The sequence below is a fragment of the Netta rufina genome, assembly GCF_964035555.1.
Source record: "Netta rufina genome assembly, chromosome: 1".
NCBI classification, from domain to species: domain Eukaryota; kingdom Metazoa; phylum Chordata; class Aves; order Anseriformes; family Anatidae; genus Netta; species Netta rufina.
This window is the reverse complement of record NC_140123.1, coordinates 194165078-194186231: the sequence shown is the minus strand read 5'-3', so window position 1 is coordinate 194186231 and position 21154 is coordinate 194165078. Positions and strand designations below refer to the sequence as shown.

The 21154-nt window shown below is 39.5% G+C and overlaps 1 protein-coding gene across 3 annotated transcripts in view; it reads left to right on the top strand.

Annotated features, from left to right (window-relative positions):
- GSAP (gamma-secretase activating protein) overlaps nucleotides 1-21154 on the top strand; it is a 48189-nt gene that overhangs the window by 7008 nt on the left and 20027 nt on the right. For all 3 annotated transcript variants that reach the window (XM_084304372.1, XM_084304371.1, XM_084304373.1), the window contains exons 3-19: nucleotides 954-1010; nucleotides 1685-1754; nucleotides 2076-2132; nucleotides 2275-2363; nucleotides 2762-2831; nucleotides 3906-3955; nucleotides 4697-4801; nucleotides 5735-5794; nucleotides 6506-6549; nucleotides 9273-9358; nucleotides 14045-14122; nucleotides 16398-16475; nucleotides 16960-17052; nucleotides 17970-18187; nucleotides 18497-18566; nucleotides 19281-19363; nucleotides 20030-20083. In XM_084304372.1, coding sequence (XP_084160498.1) covers nucleotides 954-1010; nucleotides 1685-1754; nucleotides 2076-2132; nucleotides 2275-2363; nucleotides 2762-2831; nucleotides 3906-3955; nucleotides 4697-4801; nucleotides 5735-5794; nucleotides 6506-6549; nucleotides 9273-9358; nucleotides 14045-14122; nucleotides 16398-16475; nucleotides 16960-17052; nucleotides 17970-18187; nucleotides 18497-18566; nucleotides 19281-19363; nucleotides 20030-20083 — 1362 coding nt within the window. The remainder of the gene's footprint in view (nucleotides 1-953; nucleotides 1011-1684; nucleotides 1755-2075; nucleotides 2133-2274; nucleotides 2364-2761; nucleotides 2832-3905; nucleotides 3956-4696; nucleotides 4802-5734; nucleotides 5795-6505; nucleotides 6550-9272; nucleotides 9359-14044; nucleotides 14123-16397; nucleotides 16476-16959; nucleotides 17053-17969; nucleotides 18188-18496; nucleotides 18567-19280; nucleotides 19364-20029; nucleotides 20084-21154) is intronic.

Below are 21154 nucleotides of genomic sequence, written 5' to 3'. Positions count from 1 at the left end.
ACAGGGCGAGATGCCATAACTTTGTAAATAACCATAGATTTCTACCCTTTCCCCCCACCCCTCAAGCTGTAATTAAAAACAATGATGTTCATTGTTTGAGTACAAACGATGTGGCTGGATTTAATTCTGACAGTTTAGCAATTTAGTGCATATACCTAGAGCATATTGATTAATGGATTTCAGCTTGATTTGCAAAACAAGATATGCTGCAAGGCAAAATCAGTATTTTTTTTTTTTTTTTAATTAAAACATAGTTTGAAGATATAAGGCATATTAAAGAGTACCAGAAAGTTTTGGTCTGTATAGTCTTAGAGTGTCCCAAACATTGCATGTTGCTATCGATAAGCTAGAAAGGGTGTACATTATGCTTCTTTTCAAAGGCAGCAGCCTAATGGTCTCATTTGAGCTTGTGAAATACTATTTAAAGGCTGAATATTGTTTCCTAAGGTAGAACTGAAATCCTTTTTCCAGCCTGCAGCCAGATCTCTGGAAGCTGTGTTTGGTGATGGTTGATGTTTCTGTGCTCTGTTTTGGCGTGATGACCCAAGTCTGTGAGATTTGGAATGCCAGCCTTAAATCTTCCCAAGGCCAGTGTAGTGTCTCCTCTCATTCCTGCAGAGAGATCTCTTCCTTGCTAACTAAACCAGTTTAGAACCGAAGTAAGAGAGGCAAGTGGCATACGGCACAGCCAGTGGGCAGTGGATTGGCTACATTTCAGCTTTGTCACATGTGTTAGTTTTGAAAGGGGGGAAAAAAAAGCTCACCACACTGTTCTCATTCTTGCCTCTCCTTCTTGGAATTAGATAATTAACTGCCTGTATTACAGGACAGGGAAGCGTATGAGGATGTGTGCCAAGGGAAGGGGGGAAAAGAGGAAAGAAGGGTTGGAGAAGAAACAACAACTGTGTTTAAACTTGTATGCACATTCAGTGTTGATTTGTTTTCACCTGTAGGGAAATCAGAGAGATACCCATATTGGATTGTACGACCTTCAAACTAAAGAAAATGAGGTGAGAGCAAAACCATGCTTCTGCCTGGTGAGGGCAATGCTATAGGATTTTAGATTTGGATGCCTCGCAACACAGTGTGTCATCTCCTTAAGCATTTAAATGTTTGTTTGAAATGGAGGAGAGAAATGAAAAGTACTCACATGATGCTCAGCAGCATTAAGATTACAGAACATCTTGGGAGTAGTAGTGTCGTGTTTGGAGTCTTGATTTCTAAACAACCAGTTCAAGGTCCCCTCTTAAACACAGCATGTGCCCTTAAAAGTAAATGATTTTTTTGTATTGTCATGTGTGCCTCCTCGGTCTGTCTGGTGCTACTATTTGTGAGAAAAAAAATTAAAACTGAATGCACCACGGTTCAGTGGTTGAAACCGTGATAACGGGTCTTTGCAGGTGTCCCAAAACAGTATGAAATGGGTAAGATTTCATACTGATGTAAAGCTTTGCTGTACGGCTCTAGTGGCAACTAGAGCTCAAAAGAACCATTAAGAAACAAACAAATGAGGAAAAGGAGAAGTGACAGAAGTGAGGGTTGAAGTTCGTCTGATTTAAGAGGAATTTGCTTTAGAAATGAAAAGGTGAACTGCTCAGTGATGTTTTCCTAAGGAGTAGTAATTAAATGGTTATCTTTATGTAGTTAAAAATAATTTATTGTTGCTGATGTATTTCCTTTATAGCACCTCTATATGTTTGAGAGAGATCTGCGCATAATCAGCTGTTCAGTCAACAGTGAAAGGACATTACTGGGTAAATATGTTTCATGATTCATTTTTTTGTCATCATTAAAGATGATTTAGGTTATTTGTATGATACATTTGAGTTTATAATTACATATGGGTCTGTTTTGAACCCTGTGTTGCTCATGTCATTACTGTTACAGTAAAAGAAAAATCTCCAACACACCCCTTGCTCACTTCTCTTACCTGCATTTATGTATGTCTCCTACATCTGGGGGAGCTTCTGTTGCTTCTTAAAATGCATATTTTTGTAAAATGTTTGTGATGTTTGCTCTCCAAGAGTATTCAGTAAGATTAATAGCATGCTTGCTGTGTTCTTTTTCTGGATTAGCGGTTAGCTTCCGTCAATACACAGAGGAAGAAAGAGTGAGCCGGCTGTTACAGTCAGGTACTACAAGTGGATTGTTTTAATACTGTTAGAAGTATTTTATTCTTTCTTGTTTCTTTTTTTTTTCTCTTAGTGATAAAAGTGTATATATATATATATATAAAAAAAAAAAAGCCTTATCTAAAACATGTTCTTTTTGCAGTATCCAAATATTTAACCTTGCTAATTGAAATTCATCCTGTTAATAATGTGAGAGTCCTGAAGGCTGTGGATAGCTGCGTTCGAGTGCAGGTAAATCATTCAAATAATCTAAATGCAAGCCTTCTTAATGGAGTGTGGACAAAGTGATAGAATCCAGAAAAGTCTCATGTTTCTTGCAAGTGTTGTAAGAGAGAGAGAGATAATGTAACAAAAACATTGGTACACTAAAAAGATGAGAAATCTTGTAAAATGTTAGAAGTAGGATTTATCTAAGGTGTAGGCTACATTTTTCCCCTCTCTTCAGTCTCCCTAAGCTTGTGATAGTGACTGATGACTCTTAGTCTGTAATAATAGCTGTTCTTATGAATTGAATGTCATGCATGTGCTTGGCTTTATTTAAATATATGTAACTATTCAGCTAAATATTTTAAATAAGTGCTGTAAACAACTGTAGTTATTTACTTACTTTTGTGAAACTTTCTGTATAGTTCCTTTATCCAGTTGAAGGCAGAAATACTTCTACAGAAAGTCGCCTCTTGCTAGTTTCAGAAGATAAATGTGAGTTAATATTTTGAAAGTACATTGTCATTCTTCTCCTTTAAGATGCCCATCAGGGATTGTTTTTTTATAGTCATTTATTGGGGAAAAACAATGAAAAGAAAATATGAACTATTCTAGGTATCCTGAATGTCTTTCAAAAGCTATATGCTTTAATGAGATTTTTTTCAGCGTTGGAAGAATGGACAGCTTTGCATTTTTTTTTTCTTGGTTCATGCATTCATCAGTCATCTTAAATTCTAGAAAAGCTACATTATACTTTTATAATTGCCTGTAGAAATTTAGAATAGCCCCATTGAATATGACAAATGGATTCTGATTTAATAGCATGACAAGGGGATAAGAACAGGACAAAAGTTCCTTGGATTTGGCTTTACATTGCATGTTGAGCCTCATGTAGTGGGAGTTTCAGCCTAATAAGTGAGAATGGATAGACTGCCTTGCAAAAGGCAGTCTTGCCTTTACTCTTATCAAAGACTGACATGGCTTTTCCCATCTTTTTGCAGAGGCCTGTCTTTTCTGCTAAGCTAGATGCCAATTTTTAGGTAGCTGGAGTTAAGTAGGCAGAGCTAATCTCATAATCTGTTCACTTAGGGCTTTGATCAAAAACAGTCCCGTTTATAAAATCTTTCGGATTGATTTTGCACCCCTAACATAGGTAGACTACCAGTAACTATTAGCAGCTTTGCATGGGAAGGCTTGCGAGGTGGTACTCCTGCTAGGAAGTGAAACAGGGCAAGGGCAGCATGCTGCTGTGCATGCTCTTTCTCTGCAAGCATCATCCTTTGCTTGGTTTGGCATGTTCCATGTAGCGCTCTTCTGACAGTGCTGCAACGATGTGGGCAGAGGACTGTTTGCCCTGGGTGGTACCACTGATGCCACCCTCTCAGGAGAGGAAGAGTCCAGGCCTCTGTGTAGGCACCTCTGTTCATACATCAAATATCTCTTGCACTGAGTTGAGCTTTCTTGGGTCTAATGGGTTCCCATAACATTCTAAGAGGTGAAATTGTTTAACTATATAAAAACCCGTAAAAAATGTATGTTTTTACTGAAATGTTTTTTATTGTTTTAAAGATATTGAACAATTTGATATTTGTGTTGTTGCGGAAGAAGAACACAAAGTGGTAAGTCCTGAAAAATCTTGAGTTTTGAGAATGTAAGCATCTATCCTTTAATTTTAGCTAATTGTTTTGTAACTTGGCAATATATCCTGCTAACCACAAAGCTTGTTGTAAAAAATGTTTATCAAATAATCTATGAGGAAAGTAACTTTGTTTCTGAATTTGTCTGGATGTTAGAATTTGGAAGAAAACATAGGGTACGTTTATTTTTAAACCATTCAATGTATTTGTAGAGTCACCTTCCTGACTTTGCCTTCTGGGAGTCCAAGTGTCCCAGGAAAAGATTCAATAAAAAAAAAAAAAGACATAAAACTTAGAGGGGAAAAAAAAAAGATTGGAACATTCACAGTACTTAGAGTCTAATATGTTTTTTGCCTTTCAAACATCAATTTATTTTCAGCTAACTGAATGTGCATGTTCCACTTAAAGCACTTATTATTAATAAGCATACATCTAATATACTAACAAATTGTGTCACAGACCCCAGTGTTTCATTTTATGGAGGAAATCTAGGCTCTGGAAATACTTGGTAGTTGGAGTACCCTAGAAACTTTCTGATGTTGAACCTGAGTATCTTGCACACAGCAGAGGTGGCCCTTGTGCTGCTGACATGTAGCATATTCCCTTCAAGCACCAAAGTATTTGAGCCTCTTCTGTCATTGCTCTTCTCTTTAAAGCACAGTCTGTGTGTAATCATTACAGAACCTTACGTGATGACCTCTAATGCGCTTTCTTTCCCTTTAGGTGATTCAAAACTCAGGTCAGCTTCCAAGAGCCAGAGTTGCAGATGATCTCATTTGGGCACAATGGGATATGACGGAACAGAGACTCTTCTACATTGTTCCAAAGGTGAAATCAGTGTTATTCTAGTGGTTTTGTTCCTGTCTGTCTCATAACAGTGAAGCTTTCTGAGAGTGTGGTGTAATAATAGTGTGAGTTTGGTTTCCATTATAGGCTGTCTTGTTATTGTCTCAAATAACCCAAATCAAAAGCCAGGCTTGCTTGAACAGCCATTTGTGCATAGTAATTGCAGGAAGACTGATAGTCTCAGTGCTTCCTCTAAAAATGGATGGGTTTGTTAGTTTTCTTGGCTTTAAAAAGGTCTTTTGTTCAAAAGGATCTAAATCTACTAAAAGTTGTGGGAGTGTATTGCCTCTTTTACAGAATTCACATCTGAAAAGTAAGCCTGTGTACAGCATACTGAATGTACCAAATGAGTTCAGTCTTGGCTAGAAATGCTCAAACTCCTCACGTTTTTTTTGTTTGCTTGTTTGTTTTGCCTGAAGGACTACTAGCATTTGATGTATTCTGCATAAATGAAAGTCTACTTTTCTCAGCTTTTCTTAGCTGCCAAAGAAGTGTTAGGAAATAACAGGAAGTGAACCGTGATGGAGAAACACATTCCTGTTTTTGTTTGAGAGATCCTTTTTGAACTGACCAAAATAAGATACGGTTCCTTTTGCCACACAGGTAGCTGTGAAAAAGTTTTTGTTTAACATTCTAGAGTGTGTGTGTGTGTGTGAGACATGTAATGCTGTGTTGAAGTGAGGGCCCACGCAATTTTATATGATTGGTAGATAATGATCTGAGACAGGAAGGAAGCATGTCAGAGTGCTATTGTGGGGGGTTATATGTGGTTTTTAATGTCTTCTTTTGTCCCCTAACTTCTGCATATTTGTTAGCAAAGCGTGTTAAGTGTGTAGAACGCTGGGGAATCCACTTTCCAGTCTATATGATGTGCATGTTTTTAATTAGTTAAAGAACATATCCTCTTCATTCTAGGAATCAAGGTGTACTTTAAAATGTGTCCAGTTTTACCCTGATGAAAATTTTAACACAATAGTAAGTAATTAGAATTTTATTATATGCTAGTTTTGAGTTGGATGTAATTTTATCTTCCAGGCACTGATAATGAGATCAGTTTCAGTATCTGTTTAATCTTCAAAAACAGACGTTTTGCAGAGGGAAACTGGTTTTGTTTTTTCCTTTTTTGTGTGTTTTGTTTTTTTGTTCTTGTTTTGTATTCTTTTCAAGAATTTATTCATGCATATTCAGATTGCACCATGGTAAAGTAATTTCAGAGGAATTGCACGGATACTGACCTAGAAGTATGTGATGCTCATGGTAGTACACTGATCTTATACTCGGGTATTGAAAATCAGGATTATCAAACACTAGACAAAAACTGGATTACTGAGGCAGTTTTCAGTGAGACAGAAAAATCTGTTGCTGTCAGAAGACAGAGAACATAAAAACTAAAAAGACTAAGCATACAAGTACCACTAAACTTTTGTCCCAGGTGTTAAAATTTGCTCTAATAGAAGAGGTTAACTGTCTCATAATTGATACTCATATCTTCTAAGAGTCTTTTATGACTTGTCTGAGACAGTAAGGATTATAGAGGATATACAAACTTTTTTTTGGTCTTTGTTAAAATGTTGAATCTGTTGAAATGTGTGTGGCACATTTTACTGGGCTGAAATGTTAAACATAGTTCAGTAATCATCCTGATCTCACTAAATAACAGGTTTGGTTTTGGTTTTTGATTAACAGCTGGAATCACACCTGGATATTTCTGTGACTGACACACGAGTAAAGTAAGGATCTGTTTGTTTTCCTTTTAATATATAGAGTAATATTTTATAAAGTGAAGTAAAATGTGGTTTAGAACCATAGTATCTTTGGTTGGAGTTACCTATGTGGTACTGGAACATAAGAATAATTTGAATGACACATTTTTTTTGTCCAAACCTCCAGCTCTTCTCATTTTCATCAATGGTAAAATGTAATTTAATCCTTGAATGCTTTTTTGGTGCTGTTTTTAAAAATGATTTTTCTAAAGAGCTAGCCATATGTTAAAACACCATTTCTCTGAGTATTTGGTACCTAGTTAAAGAGAGTTGTTTCAGTCTTGGGCATGCTGTAGTAGTGATGTGGAAATTCCTGTCAAGGGAAGCTCTCCATTTTTAATTGCTGTTACATGTTTTACTGGGCAGTTAACCAGACTAGTAGCTCCTTTTTATTGTCCATGAGGCACTGCCTGTGCTGTTCTTGTTCTCCAGCATGCTATTTCCAGGCAGCCTGCAGTTTCAAAGGCTAAGACTCATAGATTCTGCCTACAGTGACTGCATCTGAGCTTGTCTCCTTAAGGCCCTCTTAGGTTCCCTCTTAACTGAGGAAGAGCAGGATAGTTTCTGTCATAATTCATCCCATCCTCATCTATCTACAGTTAGCTGAATTTATGTTCCAAAAGGGCCTGTTCAGATATCTGAACAGTTAATGATATCAATAACTGAAGGTAGCTGAGTAGCATCCTACCCAGAATGGGGTGCTCAGGATGTCTCAGCACTATGCAGAATGCTCAGCACAGTGCTCCTGCACATGCAGGTTGCCCAAAATGGGCAATATATGCTCTTGTTGTTAGTACTGAAAAAAAAATATCCAACTCTTCTAAGAGCTTCAGTACTTTTTTTTTTCTCCAAAATTCTTGCAGAAACCTCAGGTGAATATCCCTGTGGGAGCCAAATTCTTTTGGGAGGGGCAGAGGGTAACCAAACCAACCATCCAAAAAACCCCAACCCCAAAAAACAAACAAACCAATCTAGACTGACTAGAACTATCTGTTGTACGTTCTGCATGGGAAAACTAAGACTTCTAGATCTTAAAGATATGAAAATATAAATGTAATGAAGCTGTGCCACAGGTGGTTCAGGTTGAATGTTAGGAAAAGGTGCTTCAGTGAGAGGGTGCTCAGGCACTGCGACGGGCTGCCCGGGGAAGTGCTCATGGCACAGAGTCTGATGGAGTTCAAGAAGCCTGTCTGAAATAATGCTCTCAGACATATAATTTTTGAGTAGGCCTGTGCAGAGCCAGGAGTTCATAGAATCCTGGAATGGTTTGGGTTGGAAGGGACCTTAAAGACTGCCCTGTTCCAACCCCTGCCACGGGCAGGGCCATCTCCCACCAGATCAGGTTGCCCAAAGCCCCATCCAGCCTGGCCTTGAACACCTCCAGGGATGGGGCACCCACAGCTTCTCTGGGCAACCTGTGCCAGGGTCTCATCACCCTCAGAGTAAAGAACTTCTTCTGAGTATCTAATTTAATTAGTCTCCCCTCTTTTAGTTTAAAGCCATTCCCCCTTGTCCTATCACTGCACCCCTGACAAAGAGTTCCTCCCCAGCTTTCCTGTATGGCCCCCTTTAGGCACTGGCAGGCCGCTGTAAGGTCTCCCCAGAGCCTTCTCTTGTCCATGCTGAACAACCCCAACTCCCTCAACCTGTCTTTGTAGGAGAGGTGCTCCAGTCCTCTGGTCGTCCTTATGGCCCTCCTCTGGGCTCATTCTAATATGTCCATGTCCTTCTTGTGCTGGGGGGCCCAGAGCTGAACACAGGGCTCCAGGTGGGGCCTCACGAGAGCAGAGCAGAGGGGCACAATCACCTCCCTTGCCCCACTGGCCACACTGCTGTTGATGCAGCCCAGGACACAGTTGGCTTTCTGGGCTGCAAGCACGCTTTGCCAGCTCATGTTGAGCTTCTCATCCACCAACACCCCCAGGGCCATTTCCTCAGGGCTGCTCTCAATCCATTCTCCACCCAGCCTGTGTCTGTGCTTGGGATTGCCCCGGCCCAGCTGCAGGACCTTGCACTTGGCCTTGTTGAACCTCATGAGGTATCACAGGCCCACCTCTCAGGCCTGTCCAGGTCCCTCTGGATGGCATCCCTTCCCTCCTTCATACTGAGTTGGATTTGATGATCCTTGTGGGTCTTTTCCAACTTGGGGTGTTCTGTTATTCTTCCAAAAAACATTAAAGCACAACCAACATGAGACAAAAAGAATATCATAGCATCACATGTTCCATGTGAGCATGATTTTTTTTTCCTTTCCTTTTCAAGTACTTCCACTGGAATTGGTGTGCCTGCTTGCAGATTTAAATGTAGCTTTACAGATACAAGAATGGTTCAGCTGGACTGCAAAGCCATAGAATTCACAAGCACAACAAGTGACAGGATTTCTGATACTTCTTCAAAACTCACTTGCACATCAAAGTTGGAATGGTTGGGTTATGCTGCAAGAAGTGCATATGAAATCATGCAGTTGTAATAAGAATTGTTGGTTTCTGGTAACTTCGCAGTCTTGTGATTCTTATAGCTAACAGCGTCAAGCTGATCACTTAAAGCCTGATTTAACTTGCATTAGAGAATGTTTGATTATAGTTCAGTTAGTATATTTTTATTATATTGCAACTGTTATGGTCTTTATGTTGTGATGAGTCACTGTGGATGAAGAACTGATTTATTTAATGATCTTTATTTGCTCATAGACTAGTGAATTTTGGATATGATGACTGCCAAGACCAAGATGTTACATCCAAATCTTTGAATCTTCGGGTTTTTACAAGTAAAGCAGGTGACGAATAAATACAAATGTCATATTATGATGCTCTCCACATGTAATTATCATAGAGTGTAATCATAATTGATTACTAGGAATTTCTTTGTAATACATTATATACATGTATAGTTGTTACTCTTCGCATGTGTGAGACTTCTGTATTCCTTTAGAGTATATGTGACAGATAACAGGGAGAAGGCAAGTAGTTTTGTATCCCAGGAGGAATCAATAGCTCTTTACAGATTGGAAACTTTTCTAGCAATACCCCTAGGGGAAAAAAAAAAAGACAGACATTAGCTTCTGGTAAGTATACAGTTTAGTCTTTCACATTATTTGGTCTTTCTAAATATTTCATTGAGGTTAACCACGTTAACTTTTAAAACTACTCAGTGTATTAATCTCTAACCTCATTAATAAATGCTTAATTTTAAGTACACAGCTTTTTTATTGTTTAGTTTGGTTACCCTCTGAAAGCTGTATAACAAGTTAAGCTGAAGACTACTTGGAGTTTTACATATTAACACTGAGACAGTGACTAGTTCAGCTCCAAAGAACTGATATAGTGCATCCATACAGCAAAATGTTTCTGATTAAGCATTTTATTGTAGTTTCAGAGCAGGAGCAGTCCTGAAGCTCAGTCATGTGTTATGTTAGAGCCGTTTAATGTTAAAGCTGACCAAATATGTGTTTGAAAGTAAATGCAGGGAAGGTGTTGGTGAGGTCTGTTGTCTGGGTATCTGGCATTGCATGTAACCGTGTTACAGAGTGCATGTGCATAAACGGAGCATCTACATTACAGATTGCAAGAGTTTCACATAAATGCCAGTATGTGATAGTGGGTCCAAGTATGTGGTACTTGGTATGTACTGAGCATGTGATACTTAGTGGTTTAATACTTATATGTTGGTGTGTTCCTTAAACCCTTAGGATATAAGTTTTAACCTGCATCCTAATGCATCTTAGAGCTTTTTTTGGTTAAAAACTAGTCTCGAGAGACATCTGTTCATCACAGACACCTACAATTTCAACTTCTAAATTAGACCATACAGCCAAGCGGGGTATCAGCCAAGCAGATGGTATCTGGTTTACCTTTGAATAGTCTAGAGAGTTGTGTAGAGGTGTGATGCAAAGCCACTACTGTGACACATCTCACTTTCTAAGGATGCTTTTGTGCACATGGGTGAGTTGCTGAGGTATTTGCCAGTTGCCTTGAAGTGACCATGAAGGCAAGTCAAGTGAAATACAGTTTCCTTATATGTTTTTTTTTTTTTCTTACCAGGGCAGACGGTACACTTAAAGATTACAGGGAAGGAATTAGAAGCAAAAGAAAACCAAGTTTCCGTATAGCGAATGTAGATTACGTTAGTTTTACTCTGTTAGCAAGACTGAGTATTTTTATGTGCATTTCATATACAAACTGCCTGACTAAGAACAGAAAAGGTTATTGATTCATATACTTGTTTCCTTTAAAAGCTATGCTTTGCTAGGGTTTGCTTAGAGTCAGTCACTTCCTTTTAGGCCAGGATGAAATTTTCTTCCATCAAGTCTATTGTTTGATTACCCTGAAATAAAATGCTATTTTCCATCTGGCAATGCAGTATTTAAATTGTGTGGAACCTTTCTCATGCTGAACATTGTGCTTAATGCAAAACATAATTTGACATTTACTAAGTTAGTTTATTGTATGTGGCTCTTCACTGGTTGTTTTTTAAAACTGAGGATGACGTTGCACAGTTTATTTGGAGTAGCTGCAGTTCAGAACAAATGGTTTTGGCAGTGAGACCATATGTAGTTGTTGAAGGATGGTGTGGGTATGTGAACTGAAATTCCCTCTTGTCTTTCTTGCTTATGGTGTTTTACAAGACAAGACTGCATTCTCCTTGGGGCACAGACTATGCCTTCTGTGGAACTGCTAGCATGAACTGCTAGCATGCATCAACTAGCAGTGCTGATACCCTATTTGTATCGTTTAGCTATCACTGGCAAAGAATGATTGGCATAACTTCTAAATGGAATGTTCCATGCAGCTTCCCATTTAATGAACTATTTTTGGCTACTGCCAATCTGATCTCTGAATGAAATCACTCTTTATTTCTCAAACTGCTGCAGTAGAAGAAAAGTAGCCCTGTTCCTTACACTTGGCAAAACAAGACAAAAAGTCTCCAGATAAAAACCGCTGTGTACTTCTAGATTAGCTTAGATCAAGTAGTTCTAGTCTCAGAATTAACTTTATATGCTCAGAATTCAGTAGTTCTTCAAACAATACTTGGCTGTTACATTTTCTAATGCTTTAGAAGTTAAATTTACTTGGTATTCCAAAAAAATGCAGGTAGTAAGATGAAATAAACACTGAGTTACTCTCACCTAACTTTATCTGCCTAAAAGCTAAGCGTCTGGATTCTAATTATGGAGAGAAATAGGCATCTACAGGGGATGGTTGCTGCTATCTGTATTTTATCATTTGCTTTGTAGAGGGAATCTAAATGAGAGATGTTTGCGTGGCTGAAGTTAGCTGCAGCCAGTCATTCCTAAACCAGCATAACTAAACGAAGTGAGCTAATCCAATGTCATATTTGAACTGTGGTGCTCAGATGCCATGTTGAAAAACTTATTGCCTTACATCCTAAGGTTCTGGACAGAAACCAGGAGTTTGAAGTTAGGAAAACTTCCCGTCTCCATATGTATTTCATATGAGACTCTGGTTTTGGTGGTATGAACTGCAGTTGTTTTCGTAATGTTGCTGAATGTAGTAACTGCTACCCTATATGAGCAGAACTTTACTTTTAGATGCTGTTTTTTCTTTGTTGTGGTTGAGATCTTTTTTTTTCCTGATATATTTGGACAGACTTACCTTTTCAGAAATATCTTCGTCTGAGTTTTCTCACATTATGGCATTTAGCTCCAGCTCGTCCTGTTTGCAAAGGCTTTTGAAATGGACAGATTTGGTCATGCAAAGGCAGAAAGCTTTTACCATATAGGTGCAATAGGAAGATAAGCTTGCCCTGAATCAACACAACCCAGCTCTAATTTGCAGAGAGCACTGGTGAGGAGAAGGGAGTTTGTCTTGCATTGCCAGTCTCTGGCTGCACTAATGGGACTGCCGAGGCAGTCTCAGATGTAACTTTGCTTGGACAGATGAAAACACGTGTGTCTCAGATCAGCAACTGTGTTAACAAAGCACCATTTGATATTTTCTATTGCTTGTAGTTCAGTTTATTAACGTTTGGACCAGGATCCTGGTGTTGAATGTGTACGTCCCAGTAATAGCTCCCTGCAGCCACTGTTGTTGTGATCAGCTTGCATATACACCCACCAACACTTCAGCCTGAACAAATTGACTTGCATTCACTTGCATGCTGCACAATTTACAGAACAGTGTATACAGTAGCCTCCTGCATTCACGAAATACATTTGTAGTGTTGGAAGGGAGCTTTTGGGAATAAAACAGCATTGTGGGTTGCTGGAGCTTCTCCAATCTTCCTCACGAGTCCTGATGCTGCTACTTTAAAAATTATGCATGCTCTGACAGATGCCAAGTGCTCTGGCAGCGTGCCCTGTCTGTTGTCTAAATGACTTAAATATCCAAGCAAAACTGTTTCGAGCTTCCCAACAAGATTCAGGCAGCTAAGAATAAGCAGAAGAAAATGACACCTTAAGAGAAAGTATTTACCTTCCTCAGAAGCGTGGAGTGCCTCAGCCAGATCTGTATCACAGCCGTGGTACAGCTCTGTGTGCTAGGCATGTAACCAAGTATAAAATACCTTGGTAACAGTGCTTTGGGACTTGTGCTCTTTCTTTTTGGTGCCTTTTTATATTAATCCCTCATATATATAAACAATTTTTTTTTTTTTTAGAAGAATATTTGCTTACTCTTTTTCCTTGAGTGATAAACTTTCAGCAAAGGCAAAAGGTGAACGATTATAGCTGTGGCCTGTCTTTCCCAGCTGTATTGGGACAGCGTGGTTTGGAAGCTGTTTCTAGCATGGCGGCCAAAGCGGCTTGCCCCAGAGCCTTGGAGGTAGGGGACTGAAGTTTTTGTTAAGAGACGGAGGGAGGACTACCCCCCAACGGGGTCAAAGTGGTCTGTCAGTCTGATAGGGAGTTCATGTGGATGGGGCAGGGGGAACCGTTCCTACACAGAGCATCTTGGCTGAAATAAACTTGTGACAAGGACTGATTTTTGTCCTTAAAAAGGAATCACAGCTCTTTGGGCTGGAAAAAGGGAGAAGTGACTGTCATTTCTAGCTTTGGTAGCATATTGTGCTGCTGCCAATATGAAATTATTATTTAGAAAGCAGACAGACCATGTTTGTTGTTCCATGAGTATTTGGTAGTCCCATAACAGGAAATATCTAGAGATTGAAACAGACTGAAGAGAGAGAGGCTTGATCAGTTTTCTGACTGCAAGAATAGTTTATTCTGGGAAAAGCTAAAAATGTACTTCTTTAAAGAACAACAACTGGTCATGTCAGAACTCAGGGCTCTATTGTGCCACATTGTCTCCTCTGGTCTTCCTTACTCTGTGTTTCCCTAGGTAAATGATTGTTGGAGATGCATAGTCTGTATTTCTGTAACCTTTACCTTTTTTGAGAGGTTGTTATTGTTAGTTTCTAATTTGAAACAGCCTTGCTTTGGTTTTGTGCATTGTAAAGGTGTTGTAAGTATTCAAGTGGACTAATCAATTTTCTTTTGTCTTTTTAGGAGGCTTGTGCGTGTGTTGCAGTCTAGCCTCTGATATTCCTGATGTAGTAACATACTCCATATATTTTTTACATAAAGGTAAGATCGACCTGTTGTGCTGACTTCATTATATCTATATGGAGAATGTCACTTTGCTGAAAGAGTTGCAGAATGCCTTGCAAAAAAAATAGCTACCGAAGCCTGCAGACAATAAACTACTGTCGCTGGTGTCCTAAAGACAGCAGCTGCATTTGTCTGCAGACTCATCTTTCCTGCTGTAGACTTCCTGCCTGATGCTGAATTAATAGCTTCAAACCAGTGACTTCACGAGTGGCTATTAGTTGGGTCTCTTTTTTTCTAGCCAGACTTTCTGACATGCTGAGCGCAAACAACATCAATGAAATCTGTGGGAGCTGCAGGTGTGTTGTACTTATGCCATAAGGCATTTGTATGGGAAATAGAGCCAACAGCTCTTAGCTTGAATGTGTGTTCAGAGTCCCAGTTCAACGTGTCATTTTTCACAGCAAGAGGTGCAACACCCACAGGCTTAAGAATGGTAGCTACATAAGTGGTACCCTAGCTCTGAATTTTAAGTTAGATTTTTTTTTTCTTGTTAAATAATATTCTTTATTATTTTCATTATTTTATTCTGATCGGAGGAAAACTGATTAGCAAGATCTTTCCTCATTTGATATATGGAAGAGAGGTCAATTATTTCTGAAGTGATAAGCTGCACAGTGTGGAGCACCTGTGTTGAAGTGGACAGCAAGCTTCTGTTTTACTTGAAGTCCTTGTTTTCTTGTGTCAGGAAAATCTTCATGTGTCAGTTGCACTAATGGTACTTTGCTGGAACATTGTGGGGTTGGGCTATCTGCATTTTTGGCTTAAAGGCATTAACAATCTGGAAAAGTCCATTTTGTTTTGTGGCAGTACTCTGCAATGTGCTGATCTGCAGGGAAGGGTTGGCTTCCCCAGATGTTCTTGATGTGTAGCTGAAGGGGGGTTGCATGGCTTGGAGCCAACCATGCCTTTGTACATCTGTTTCTGTACCAAGAAAAGAGTGAGAATAAATATGGTGACACCAACCAGCTGCATCTGAAGTGACCTTTAAGGAACGGAGTTGCTTGGGGCAGAGCTGTTTGTGGATTCACTTCAGATTCACCGGTTGTGGGAGAGAATTATAAGACTGGTCTTGAGGTATTCCATAGAAGCAGCAGGGTATCGGGAGTGTAAGCTGCATTTTAGAGACATAAGGACTGTGCTGCAGTGTCTTTACACTCAAAAGGAATCTTCCCCTCAAAGGAGGTCCCAACAGTTTCTTGCTGTGACATAAACACAAACATGGTGATGCTGCAGGTGTGGTCTGCAGTGCTGGTAGTAGCTTGCGTGAGCGTTCAGGTTGGCAAGTAACAGAACAGGGTGGTGAATGCTGATTCGTTCCAAGGAAACTTCAGTCAGTATTTTGTGTGGAAAAACTATTTTTTTTAGGTATTCCTTCATGTGTTGTGTTGCTATTGGTCTTGGAGGTCTCACTTTTTTTTTTTTTTTTTTTTTTTTTTCAGCAGCAGAGAGAAAACATGTCTCTCTGCTAGGGTCAAGAATCAAAGTCCTGTCCCTCTGGCTGAGTGGCATGGCTCATGATCTACGTTTTTCCTTGGTGGTTCTGCAAACTGGGGACCTATTTTAACTTGAATTTTCATGCAGTATTAAGTAGCATCCTGATTGTGACGCCATTCAGCCTTTAGGATGTGGTAGCATGGAGAATCAGTCGTTTTCTCCCTAGTTATTTTCACCTCAAGCTTTTCTGAGAGATTAAGGAGATTAAAGGGATCTGTGTCATTCTTAGTGGGTGCCAGAGGAGGTTTGGTGCAAGCCTAGAATAAAACAACAGTTGTGCTGGTGCAAAGCCCATGCAAGCACAGTGAGTCTGAAATTAGCATAGTTTAAACAAATCTGAAATAAACCATAGCAATAGGGTGTGCAGATGAACAAACTGGAAATTTTCAAAATCCTTTGAAGGACCACCAAAATGTGAGGTACAGGTACGTAAAGGATTTGTTTATTTTTTGGGCATTGATATTTTTGTACGTGTTTGCTCTGAGTTGGAAAGCTTCTTTAAACATGAACACAGACTGCATAGTGCACGGCCAGTTTCCTCACCCTAAAGAACTGTGTTGTGTGGGTGCAGGTCTACTAAGTACGCAGCAACTCTGTGCAGTATGAAGTAAATCCATCTGTGCAGACAAGCCCATAAAGCAGTCTTAAAATATCACTGTTTGGGTATATTGGCACTGCTGAATTTTCTAGCTATAAAGTTATACTTGGCTTATAACAGATGGATATATGTATTTTTAAATATATTATGTTTCCCTAGGTTATAGCAAAACTTTTACAGTTTCTCTAGAAAGAACAGCATCTCATCAATTGAAGGAAGTGGCCTTTTTGAATCTGGGTAAGTTACTCATGTTATTTCCCTGTGTGCCTGCCATTCTCTGTCCCCAGCAGGGAGACAAAGGTCTAACCCTTTTCTAGAAGGAAAGGATTTTTCTCTTGGCTTTAAATAGTTAAGCTATTTTGCCACACTTTTTTTTTTTTTTTGCTTTTTTGCTTAATTTTTATATTTGGCATTTGATATTGCAATACCTCACTGTTAGTAAGCAACTTCCTCTGAGATTGACTCAGCTTTTGCTCTGGAGATCAGCTGCTGAGTTCTTGAGTGTCTCAAGCCTCTTGAAACCTCCCCTGGAAGCCCAAATGTGTTGCTAGTATTTCCTGTGTTAATACAACAGCAGCTTTTAATTAACTCCTTTTATATTTCCTAGATATAATCAATTCCATCAAAGAGAAGTGGGCTAAGATGGGACTCATGTGAAACAGCTTCTTAAAGCAAATAAATGAGCAAGTGCTAAATTGACCACTGTTATTTCTTTAAATAGACTACTATGTGGCTGCTTATTTGCCTGGCCAGTTCCTGCACCTCCTGAATATTCAGCATCCTGACCTACTGTGCTATAGTTTATTTCTGACAGGTATAGTAAGACTGCTACATGAAATGATTTTACTGACATAGTGGAAAATTGTTTAAATCTCGTAACGGGGAAATTGTGTTTGGTCAACATTTCCTTTATTGCATAGTGCTCTGAAAAAGAGGGACTGAAAAATAAAAGCAACATTTTTTCTATTTTCCATTTTAAAAAGTTTCTGAAATGACACTTCAGACTTGATCTATTATATATTTCTTGCTTGTTATGAAGTGGACCTTTTGCTGAATTTGAAATTCTTTGCTTTAGTTTCGTAGTTCCCCTTCACCCATCTTTGCATACGCTTCTCAGTCCTCTGCTGTTCTCGAATTTCACATGGAGATGTAAATTTGATTTTACATTTCCTTCCTCCAATTGAGTTGCTCTAAATGTGTGTGTTTGGAGGGTGTGGGGAAAGGAAATCTGTATTTCCTTCACCTGATCAGGCTGATGCAATTTGATTTAGTCTCATCTGAGAGGCACGTTATTTCATTTCCAATAAACACGTCTTTATGGGAAGTGGCTTATTTTTGGAAATGAAGGGCCTTTGTTTGAAAACAGAAATCCATTCTTCTAATTGGGTGAAGGAAAGGTAAATAAAGGGGACTGGTGCAGGGGCATCACATGAGGCTAATACCTGTTTTAAATACCAAATTAAAATCTCTTCTGCTAGAGAGGAGTGAAAAGCATTGCTGTTACATGGTGGGCCTGATTCCTCTTACGCAAAGGATCTGTAATCCTGCTGTAATAGCGATGTGGTGGTGAACCTTAGTGCTAGCATAAATAAAGGGGTTTTGACCTGCTGGTTCAATCAGTAACCATAGAGCAGAACCTTTCTCTTCCGGCCACTGGGAGAGATGGTAAGTGGGCTGCCAGTACAAGGTTATATTTTTATTCCTTTTTCTTCTCAATCCTGTGTTCTTCAGGTGAGGATGCAAGAATTGACACGCTGCAAAACGGCTCCATCCAGTCCCCACTCATGTCAACTATCTTAGATGGCTGCATAGGACGAATATATGCAGTGAGCATCAGTGACAGTGCCTTATTAGAGTTCCTACAGAAAAGCAAACGAGACAGCGAGAGGTTGGCAGCTCTACATTGTGCTCTTCTGTGTGTCAGAAGTACAGCTGACTTGGAAATGAAGGTGGGAAAAAGAACCTTCTCTGAGTTCTTTCAGTGAGTGATGCCTCATACAGAAGGGAGTGAGGGTGTGATATAAGTCAAAGGAAAAAAAAAATCTGATCCACGTGTACTATTGGTAGTGCCAAGAGGCTCATCAGCAGGCGTGTCCCAGATCCTTTATTGAAAGCTGTCCTGAAAACATTTATTTCTGCATCACTATTTCATGCAAAGAGTTTTTCTGAAAGAAAGGTTTCTACAGTCCATTTCAAGTCCCTTACAACATAAGCTTAAACAGAGATATGTGACAAATGCCTCTCTTTTCATCTGACAGATTATTTGGTGGATTTCTGAGAACCTGTCAACGTGTCATTCTTTTGATCCCATTCAGGAATTTATCATTGGTAGGTATTTCTTTTCCTGCATACTGAATTTTCTGACATAACCTAATTATGACTTAAGGAAAAGCCACAATGTCACAAACTGATTGTCTTCTTCTCCAGTTTTTTAGCTATGAGCTGTGTTCACTGACCTGCATATTGTGGTGTTAGAGACAATTTTAGTAGTTTTGAAGGTATATAGATCCTCTCAGAATCAGAATGGTAGCAGAATTTTCAAATGCATTTTTCTGTCCGGTGGGACAAATAGATTTATCATTATTTTAGGTCACTGGAGAGCAGATCCTCCATCTGCCTCCTGTCTTTGATAGCTGGGATGTAAATAACTGGGATTGGAGAGGAGGAACAAATCTCTTCCAGCCCAGCCCGAGCCATTTTTTCAGAAGGATTTGGCACATCAGGACATTCTCCTGTAATAGCTGATGCCTCGGCATAGTCAGGGTGTGCACTGTGTGCCTAGAGCCTCCATACAAAGGACCCCTGCAGTGCTGAGCTGTAGCCAAGCAGCTGACCCAGCCCTGCAGCCATCTGGACTTCCCTTCCTCCTTTTGTGCAGAAAATGGGACCAGTTCCACCATGGAGGAAGCTGTTTCAGAGACAGCAGCAGGATTTGTCCCTAAACAAGTGTTACACAGATAAGGAACTGACTGTGAAGCCTGTTCTTGATAACTGATGGTTTATACAGTCACATCTTTCTGAATCTTTTCACATTGCATTCAGCCTCCCTGTATTCCAGAATGTGTTCAGAAACTCACAACCTGGATAAGCTTTTGCCCTACACATCACTGCTTGACTGGATTGGGGTAAGATAACAGCTGGTGCTTTAATAGCTAGAGGAAGTTTTTTTCTGCTTTAATAAAACCTTTAATTATGTACATCCTTAGACGAGGTCTAAATCCACATCTGTGCTTTATGCGCATTCTGTACTGTTAAGTCGTAACCCACACAGTGTTTTCCATGAATCCTATATTTTATCAATAGATAACAGCATTTATAAAATGAGAAGAGCTACTTAAAATGGAATGGATGATTAGATTTCCCAATTTTCTGATCCAGGTACTAACTTATTGATGATTTATAGGTTTATAATGAATACTAAACATACTTAACAAGCATAATGCTGAAGTTACTTCCAAGACAACCAGCACCAGTAGAGTTAAGATTTATGAGTAAGCTTGCAGAAATAAAATAACTTCAGGCAAGATCCCACAGTTAGAGCGAACAGCTAATTTGAATTTTTCTTATCTGTAACTGTTCCAGTGTTGCCTGTTGCCTTTTTCTGAATGGGATGATTGAGGGAAATGTGTTCCATTTTTCTTTTTGGCAAAACTGAGTGTGTATTTTTGGCTAACTAGATTATTTTGCAAAGGAGACAGGTAATGGATACTCACTTAGATACATAAACATGAACCTGATGAACCTGTTTATGTGGACTGATTTATGTTTTTATCATTTGTTTGTATTTCTAGGTTATCCCTGGAGTAGTATGTACAACAGACATTATCTCTCTACCTGTGTTAGAGGTAAATTCTAGTATAAAAACACATTAATATTTGCAGGTTAGGAGCTGCTTTTCAGGGAGGTGGGAGTGGGGGAAATGGTGGTTCTGTGGAGAAGCTCAGCACTGACAAAGTGGTGACCCTACAGGCTTGTCTAAAAGAGGGGTGAACAGAAAATTTGCTGTTTGAGATGGCATTTACATTTACTAAAATACCAGTTATTCAGATGGTTGTTTGCTAGCTCAAAGGTGTATTTTTGTTTTCCTTTTCTGAACAGGCTTCTCCCATTCAACAGGGAAGGTCCTCCAAGAATTAATTGCTATTTTTCATTGATATCTCTTCATTTGTGACTTCATCAGATGGAGGCAAAATTAACACAGTGGTTGCATAGGATTTCTCACTACATATCTGCACTTCGGTGTGCTTGAGGGATATTTCATGGTGCTGTCATTGGTACCAGTGGTTCATGACCTTCTCGCTGTGTTTTGTTCAGAGCATCCTGTGATTGCACTGATGTCAGGGCTTTGGCTGGCTAAATCTAGGCAAATTCCTGTACAGCTTGGAAAAGGTGGTGAGCTGGATGGGGAGAGCACATGCTGTTTAGGTAGGAAGCTGTACTTTCCACTGAAAACAAGATGAATGATTCTTCCCATCTTCCATTCCACTCCCTCAGCTCCAGTTCAGAGAAACACTTGAATTTTTCCTAAGCACTCCCCACAAAATCTGAAAGAGGCTTTTAATAAGCCGCACGTTGTGGAGGGCTAATGTGAAGAGTCAGAGCTGAACCCAACAGTACTGGCAACATACAGAAGACTCTGGATACATGAGAATATTGTTTGTAGTGTTTTAAAGAGGTGAGAGTCTCCTGATGCTTACAATTAGCTTATAAAGCTTCAGTTTACATAAAATCTTTTTAAATTGGTGAAATTACCCCGCTAATCACTCACTCTTCAACAGCGCATCACAGCTGTGCTGCTACAGATTCACATGGCTGCTGTCAGGGAATTGGGCTTTGTGTGCTTTGCTTGGGAAGGCTGCCCTGAGAGATGGGACACCTGGGAAAATCAGATCTTGGGAAATTTCATTGCTAGATAA